At 35.6% G+C, this 8,674-nt stretch overlaps 2 protein-coding genes across 2 annotated transcripts in view; one reads left to right on the forward strand and one right to left on the reverse strand.

Moving 5' to 3' along the window:
- Nucleotides 1–1,767: 1,767 nt before the first annotated feature.
- On the reverse strand, nt 1,768–3,540 carry LOC106100843 (coiled-coil domain-containing protein 137). The gene is made up of 6 exons (XM_013279902.1): nt 3,357–3,540; nt 3,134–3,276; nt 2,915–3,057; nt 2,572–2,745; nt 2,066–2,200; nt 1,768–1,908 (listed from the first exon to the last, which is right to left on the reverse strand). The coding sequence occupies exons 1-6, from the start codon at nt 3,431–3,433 to the stop codon at nt 1,768–1,770; spliced, it is 813 nt and encodes a 270-aa protein (XP_013135356.1). The 5' UTR covers nt 3,434–3,540.
- A 1,984-nt stretch (nt 3,541–5,524) lies between these two features.
- LOC106100844 overlaps nt 5,525–8,674 on the forward strand; it is a 7,831-nt gene continuing 4,681 nt past the window's right edge. The window contains exons 1-4 of the mRNA XM_013279903.1: nt 5,525–5,543; nt 5,935–6,104; nt 6,173–6,258; nt 8,621–8,668. Of these exons, the coding sequence (XP_013135357.1) occupies nt 5,525–5,543; nt 5,935–6,104; nt 6,173–6,258; nt 8,621–8,668 (323 nt within the window). The remainder of the gene's footprint in view (nt 5,544–5,934; nt 6,105–6,172; nt 6,259–8,620; nt 8,669–8,674) is intronic.

Raw genomic sequence — 8,674 nt, forward strand, 5'->3', positions numbered from 1 at the left:
ATTTTGTTTTTGGTGTATTTTGTTTTGTTTTTAGTGCATTTTGTTTTGTTTTTAGTGTATTTTGTTTGGAAGTCGGTTTTGTTTTTTTTATGCAAATCGTTTAAAAATTGTTAGAGAGGGTTTGAGAGAAAATAAAATCGTTTAAGAGTTCCTCCGTAAAAGCAATTTAAATTTTTAACGTGAAGTTGGCCCCCACACCTCATTCTTTTTTAAATTTTGCTCACACAAATCGGTAGAGAATCGTTGAGAAAAAGACTGCTATATAATTTTAGTTTATTTGACAGTAATTTTTTTTATTTAAATTCAAGCCAAAAATACTTGGAAAACGATTCGATTTGAAACAATAACTTTTTTTGTTTCTTTATTTAGTAGGTATAACTCTCCCAATACATTATAAATAAATAACATACAAAATAAAGAATTGAAACAGATAAAAATACAATTTGGCAATTCCAATTTTATGTCAAGCCGAGGATATAATTTGGAAAAATTAAAAAAAAAACATTTACTTGTCCATCCAGTTAACTCGAATTACGTAACTCGAGTTCAAACAGAGTTACGCGGATTTTAACTCGAGTTACGTTTTTCCCGAGTTGGCACATCAATACTTCCGACAAAACCTTGATCAAAATTGAACAACGCAACGAGACACTACTACAAAACGTAACGACAACAATAACAACGAACTCAAGAACGTCAACCAAAAACCAAAGAGTACGCACCCGAGAAGTATGTATATGGCGAGACAATACACTCTACATCGTGTTTTAGTTTAGCCTGGTCCCGCCACAGCGCCATCTGTTAAGGCGCGACAGAAACGACACCAACATTCAGTACCGGACAACTTGAGTTAGTCGATCTGTTAGCCCGATCTATTCTCGTCTCTATGAAACACCCAACATGTTTTATGTCTATATATTGTCAGTGGGCATCAGTGGGGGAGTAGTCCAGCTATCCCCTCGGGGGTTATAGATGTCCACTATGAAAAATTTAACATCTTTATAATGTCAATTCGTTGTCATTTGTAGAATTAAACTTTTCAAAACAAAACAAATTGATATGTAAAAATGTATTGTTCAAAATTGCTAACATAAGTACTACATATTATCCCTTGGGGTTATATTTCAAGGGGAATACATGAACTAGCTAAGTTGTATCTGCACAGAGGTATGATTTGAGTGTTCTCGAAAGATTTGGCTTTCAAGTCAACAAGCAGCTCGCGTCTTACATGTTCTCTCCCGTTATACCGTGGGTTGCTGATTTAGTTGTTAAACCTCAGGTTAACGGTTCAAGTCTACGAGACCTGAACTTTAGAACCGGTTCATTGCCGAATTAATTTCGACACAGGTGTAAATCGGAAGTAACTCATTCTTTCGACCGCTGAGTGAGCGATCAAAAACCATATTTAAGTCTTCTTCTGCTTCTTCCTGCTACTTTTTAATTTGAAGTGATGGGAATCAGAATAGAGCACAGTGGGAGAGGGCATGCTTAAGAAAAAGAAATACCCTCCAATATTTTTGTTTTTATCTTCGTGATGCTTTACGCTTATCCACGATCCAACCTGTGAAGTTATGACGAATATCTGTTACCAGAAATGTGTTAGTTAAAACTTAGGTTTCACGGATTAAACTCAAGTTACGTACTTCGGAGCCCTATTTTGTGAATTTATCGTACTATAAGCACTATCGAATGGTTTAATGGACTCGGGAAACCGGCCACTAATAAAACAACTGGTGTAGTGAAACATGTATATTATAATGTTATCTACTAGGAGGGCGCGGCGCGGGCCCGCAGCGCGCGGTACGCCGCCACGGCCTCCAGCCGCGCGCGCTCGCGCCGCTCCGCCTCCGCCCCCGCCCCCGCCCCCGCCCGCAGCATCGCGCTCAGCAACAGCTCCTTGCGCCCCGGCTGTACAAAAACATGATAGTTCTGTGACATAAGCAGAACAAGGCCCGCCGACGTCCCGCAACGCAGTGCGGCGTCACCGAGCGCCTGCACAGTACTCCTGTCGGATATACAATAGCCATAATTTTGTGTAGGTAAGTATAGATTTGTGAGGACTAACTCTGCGGTCGTCGCGGCCGGCGGCGGCGCGGCGCGGCCGCACGGCCAGCGCGGGCGGCGCGTGCACCACCTCGCCGAACTCCACATGCTCGCGGCGCACCTCGCCCCCGCCCCCGCCCCCAGCCCCGGCCCCGCGCTGCCGGCGAACAACACCATTGACTACACTCCACACATACAATTAGAAATAATTAAATGAGGACCTAACAATAAACATAAGGGCTCTATACCATGTGTATGTACTTCATATACATGTATGCGCATGTATGAGGTGGGATAAATTGCATGTTACAAGGACAACATTAGTTATGAGTGTGGAAGTAGAGTAGAGAGAGTAGTGAGAAGAATAGACATAGAGGTAGACCTAGAAACAGGATTTGTAGAGAGGTAGATTGTGTCAAAGGCAGTAGGATAAGGAGGAAGATGATGAATACATATGCAATATACAATTCAATTTTTACTTTTATATTAAAATTGTTATTTCCATGTTTGGTTCATCAATTATCAAACCTCCAAAGCCTTCTCCTTCTTTGCCTTCTTTTTCAGAGCAAGCTTTTGAGCGCGGCTTAGTTTAGCAGGAGGCTCCTCGCTGGTGTTGGCCATCAATTTGTTTTGTTTCCTTTTGCGACGTGCTCTTTGCAGTGCCATCTGCTCACCCTTGCTGTCTTCTGCCTCAATGTCCAACTACATTAACACATCTGACAATTAATAAAACAATAATCATTTATTATATATTATACATTTATAAGTATGAGCAATAACAGTGACAACCTCAACCCAAACAAAAAGCATGCAACATTTAAAGATTATGCAAGAAGCATTTTTGTGGTATTTTTAAATGTTGAATACATACTGGATAGTGGTCCTGCAATGTGGGCGAGTGAATGGCCTTTATGGCGCTGTTGATCCTCATTGTAAAACTTCTCCCTGTCTCCCCAGGCAGTTTTAACAGCTTTGCAACTGGGTTGTCATTCTGGGACTTGATGTTATCTCTAACTGAACAACACTTTATCAAGTTTAATATTACTAGTTATTACGAGTAACTGTATGTTATTATTATAATCTTAATTACCGTTTGAGTATTGCTTTTTCTTTTTCTTTGGGTTACTGCCTTTTTCTTTTATTTGATTCTCAAAAGCAAATAATTGTGTCAAAGATTTTGGCACGGGTTGATCGTCTGGGTCCTTTGGGGGTGCATTTATTTTACCTTTTAATCTGAAACGAACAGTAACCAGAACATTTTTAGTTTTTACAAATGACACATTTTAAGAACTACTACAAACTGGTATTATTACTCTTGTATTCGTTTAGCTTGTTGAATAAGCGGATCTTTAACGCCTCTGTGTTTTTTTGCTGGAATTTTTCTGCCCATTTCTAAGAAATTTTATATTTATTATGAGGCTTTAATTCTACAATACGAAAATAACCTATTATTTTTCCAGTTTTTGACATTGACAGGCGGTTAGAAGTAGAACTATACATCAAAGAGTAGTGTACATGGTAGTAGTGTAGGAAAAGTTAGCCCCTTTATTTCTTTTTTCCTTTATTTATGCAAATTGTTTGAGAGTTCTTACTTAATTACAACTCTCTAACGATTATTTTCTTCTCTCAATTATTCTCAGGCTATTCTCTAAGGACGAGAAATAGTTGATCCTTTTAGGTCCATTACTTTCATTTTTAATCCGGAGAAAAGTAAAGTCAATTCGATCGTTATCGACTTCAAAATTCAAAAAGTTTTTAGTGAAAAGGTAAGAACTCTCAAATAATATTTCTTCCTCTTAATTTCTCTCAAAAGATTCTCTAGCGATTTTCAAAAAAAAGAAACGAAGTGTGGGGGCGAACTTCCTGCTAAAAATTGACATTGCTTTTTCACGGAGAAAGTAGGAACTCTCAAATGATTTTTTTCTCTCAAACCCTCTCTAACGCTTCTCAAACGATTTGCATAAAAAAGTTTAAAAAAAGGAAGTGAGGGGCTAACTTCACGGAGGTGGTGTATAGTCCTACAAGTTTCTTTGGGCAGCAGGCAAATTTTATGAAATGAGAAGTGACATTTAATGTCAGGGTAATAGTGACATAGCTTGTCAGTTCACCTCGTGTCAGTACTTTATGCATTTTGTGTGGGTTTTTAATGTTATTCCATGAAATAAAGTGATGAAAGTGTTTAAAAGTAGTGCAAGAGAGTTTTTATTTTAAAGTGGGAGATATTATTATCGCTGAGAAGAAGAAGATAGGTCCATTAATTACATTTGAAATGTGAATCATCTTGTGTCTTGCATTCAGAATTTGTTACCATTTGTTAATCAAAAAATTCCCTAAGTCTCAAGGCGACGCATATTTTTAGATTGGTAATTTAATAAAAAAAATGTTATATACTAATGGACTTAAAAAAATTTGCTGAAAGTTGTTTTATTTCCTATTTCAAATTGCAATGACCGACCCTTTACCCCTATATATACCCCGAATTTCGATCTTCTTTTCGTTATTCATTTGTCATTTTATTCCAGAACTTTCTCGATAGTCCGAATTACATAAATTTCATAATAGAACATTCTCAAAGCAGTTTCAAATATTCGAGACATCTTTTCCCGAACATCATTTTCTCTATTCGCGGCGAACATTCTGGAAACAGCTCGATTATACTTCAAATATGATTTTCGCTACTCATCAATAGATGACGTCGCGACAATATTTACTTACGTAATAAGGAAATTACTGTGTGTACTCAGTAATGTATCAAAAGCTAAATATCTGATAATTTTAAAACGCATAGTTCAAACCATACCACATAGTTGTACTAAGCGTTGATTTTAAACAACAATCATTATTAGATTCTAGATAGATATCTATTATTCTGTAGATGAGCGCTAAGTAATACTATTTCTATTATGTTAAGACTATCCCTTCCCTAACTGTCTCAAGAGAGTGCTTTGCTAAAAGTTTGCTACAAAGATTCTTTAACTATATACCCTTGTAACCGACAAACGAAGTCTGGGGCATTTTCTAGTTACATTGTAAGGAACAAGTACATCCTTTACAATTTGGTTTTCGTTTTAAAAAGGAAAGAATTTCCCTTTAATGCGGACATATTACCTTGCTGGTAACCCTAAATGCTCAGAGGCGCAATCGTGCCAATGTCAAAAAGGTGCCACAAGAGCCTTGCGGGACTATACATGGATTTTATGCATCTTTTTGATATTGACAAGGGGGCACCTACGGAAATTTAGGGTTCTAAGCAAGATAATGTGGGAAACATTAAAGGGAAATTGTTCCCTTTTGAACATTAAAACGCAAAACCTTATGATGTAACTAGGAAATACTCTTAACTACATTTGTCAGGGAGAAGACACTATACTTAAAGAACTTTTGTAGCAAACTTTTATCCTTAACTATAGAAAGTAAGGGGAGGAATAGTTTTAACATAATAGAAATTACAATCAACACACAGCACAAACTATGTGGTGCTATGCCCAGTGGTTCGAACTGTACGTTATAAAATTATGAGACAGCCAATTTCTTAATATATTTCTGAGTACACACAGTAATTCCTTTATTACTTAGGTAAACATGTACGTTACAAATTAAAATATTGTTGCTTTAATTTCATGAAAGTGATGGTTACAGTTGCATAGTACACGTTACAAATAAGAGTTCGGTCGTTGCAATCTGAAATGTATAGGTAATAAAACAACTATCCACACAAACATTTTAAGTCAGTTAACAATTTTATTTTAGCAAAGACGCAATGTGAACTGACAAGTACTATTAAATAGTATTAAATAGCCGGCTGCCAAAAGAAGTATGTATCACTACAATCGCCTATCTCATTATGTATATCTACGAGCACTGAGCACTTACTCTTTGACCGATGTGGAGGGGATGACTTTGCAGCGAATGATAGAGAATATTGGTTGGTGATTGTGATTGGCGCAGGAGGGGACTTGTTTTTAGCTGTAAACAAGGTCGTTCTTTGTGTCAAAAATTCATTTTCTGACGAAGAATCAGTTTCTATTATTTACATTTTAGTAACAGACTGTCAACATCAGGTAACGAAGGTCGCAGTGCGTACATGTCAGTGTTGTATATTGGTAGTTAAAACAAACTTGTAATTCAGAACGTTCCAATGAGTTTGGAAGGAGGTCTCAATACAGAGGGATCTAATGCAGGAGGAATATTTGTCCAGTTCAATCAAGATTGCACGTAAGTTTCCGTACCTTTACTGTATATTTTTAAAATTTGACAAAATTTGATAGAACTTACAACATCTGCCGTGAGATCGTACAGCTATTCTAAAAACAACGATGATGGTCAATGGTATTAGGATGTTTTGAAATTGAGAAGAGTTGTAGTTGTTGCCTTGTTGCCATTTGATGATGCAATACATATCATTACTCAATATTTCCACATTACCTTTTAAAATGACCACATTATAAGTTACTTTTGTAAACAGTCAATATGTCTGACTATCATTACAGGCATTTGTTTTGTAGCAATTTAATATGTTAACTAATTAATTGAATAGCTGATGACAAGTGTGGCCTTCAGTGTACTTTGACATTTGTTTTATTGTTCAACACTAAGTTACTGTTTGGATACAAACATATGTTTGTGTAAATGACCTTTAAATTAATACAAAAAAAGCTTATAATGTATTACTAACTCAACCTATAAATAAATGATAACTGATACACAAAGGTTCTTAAAAATAAATTACTTTTATACAGTGAAAAATGAAAAGTCATAATGAAATCTGGTTGATAATCTATTTTTCTTTCTGAATTTATAGGAGAGAATGCAGTTGATGAAACCAGGAGTTTTCTTCTTTGGTATTACAATTGTGTATACATTTGGTCCAATTTGTTCTTCACTTTGTTAGTGGCTAGACTTCCTGTACTGGCCATTGGCCTTGCTTATAAAGTTGTGTCAATGGTTAGAGACACATTGTTAAATGGCTTAATTTTAATAAGTTACCCAGTTTGCCTTATCTATACATACTAATGTAATAAAATGTAAACACATTTTTATGTAGGATGTCAGGAATCACTCCATATGTTTGTATAATTATTTAAAAAGCCTGAACAAACAACCTCCATGAAGTTAGACCCTCACTTTCTTTGTTTTATGCAAATTGTTTGAGAATAGTTGGGAGGGTTTGAGAGGAAAAAAAATTCGTTTGAAAGTTTCTACTTCCTCCGTGAAAGCAATTTAATTTTTTAACGTGAAGTGGCCCCCCACTTCATTTGTTTTTTTTTTCTCATGCAAATCGCTAGAGCATCGCGTGAGAGAAATTAAGAGGATAGAAATGTCGTTTGAGAGTTTTTAGTTTTTCTGTAAAAAGATTTTGAATTTCGAAGTTGAAAACAGTCAAATGCATTTTACTTTTCTCATTATAAAAAATAAATCCATCCGTCTATTTAAAAGGTAGTCATTTGTGTCGAAATATCTAACATTAGGAAAAAGAATTCTTTGTGATTCTAATTACTTTCATAAAAATATTGTGATTATCAGTGCATATAAAACAACTATGCGTCTGTAAATACTTACGCATATAGTTTCATCATAACATTAGTTTGATTTTGTTTTAAAAAGACTGCTATATAACTTCATAGTTCAGTTGATAGTAAAATTTGTTTTTATTAAAATTCGAGCCAAAAACATTTAAATAGATGTTTTAATTTCAAACAATAATTTTTTTTGTTTCTTTAGATAGTAGGTGCAACTCTCCCAATACATTATAAATAAATAATATAAAAAATAAAGAATTGAAACAGATAAAAAATATAATTTGTCTGTTCCAATTTTATGCCAAGGTGAGAAAATATTTAGAAAAAACTCAAAATAACATTTACTTGTCCATCCAGTTAACTCGAGTTCAACCTGAGTTATGTGGATTTTGGACTCGAGTTAAATCAAGATTTGTTATTCCCAAGTTGGCACATCACTACTATAGGCTACATATGTTCACAATATTTAATTTTGGTAGTGGATAGTTTGAGAAAAACTATTGAGCGTGACGGGAACAAAAACTACAAGCAAGAAAGAAGAAAGATGCCATGGTCATGGCCATGGCCATAATTGTTTACAAATGGCAAAGTCCTTCATTGTCATTAAACATTTGAATTTTGACATTTGCAAATAAAAGTTTTATGTAATATAAACAATGAAATAAAGTTTTTATAATATAAAGAAAAATAAAATCCAAAATTTAATTCTTTCATTTAATTAAATAAAAAAATATGGGAAATCATGTTCTTATGATACCTGACTGACAAAAAGGGTATTGTTTTTCACGCATGTATCAGTTTCTTTTATGTATATAAACTCCATTGATGGCCAACGGCCTTTGACGAAAGAGATGCCATTCGCTTTGTCTTCACGCCGGCACAGACAACTCGACTCTGACTGGAAGGCAGCTGGTAGAAGATAGATAAACGCGAGAATGTTATAGACCCATTCTTCTTTTAATTTCCGCGCTAACAAATTTTGCTGGCGACTAATAAAGTTTATTAAAGTGTGCAGCGCATGCTCGGTGTGTGGTATTGTATGGTGCCATTTGTGGTAGGTCGCTGGTAGCGGGCAGCAGCAGCGGGTACCACTTGTTCGCGCTCACGCCGGA

The sequence above is a fragment of the Papilio polytes genome, unplaced genomic scaffold, assembly GCF_000836215.1.
Source record: "Papilio polytes unplaced genomic scaffold, Ppol_1.0 DF824046.1, whole genome shotgun sequence".
In the NCBI taxonomy this organism is placed as follows: Eukaryota; Metazoa; Arthropoda; class Insecta; order Lepidoptera; family Papilionidae; genus Papilio; species Papilio polytes.

What these genes read in the sequence shown, in the direction of transcription:
- LOC106100843 (XM_013279902.1), bottom strand. Translation starts at nt 3,433, where the DNA reads ATGGGCAGAAAAATTCCAGCAAAAAAACACAGAGGCGTTAAAGATCCG. An exon ending in CATTGCAGGACCACTATCCA is followed by an intron (nt 2,746 to 2,914) that starts GTATGTATTCAA and finishes GTGTTAATGTAG; the next exon opens with TTGGACATTGAGGCAGAAGA. An exon ending in AGAAGGAGAAGGCTTTGGAG is followed by an intron (nt 2,201 to 2,571) that starts GTTTGATAATTG and finishes GTTCGCCGGCAG; the next exon opens with CGCGGGGCCGGGGCTGGGGG.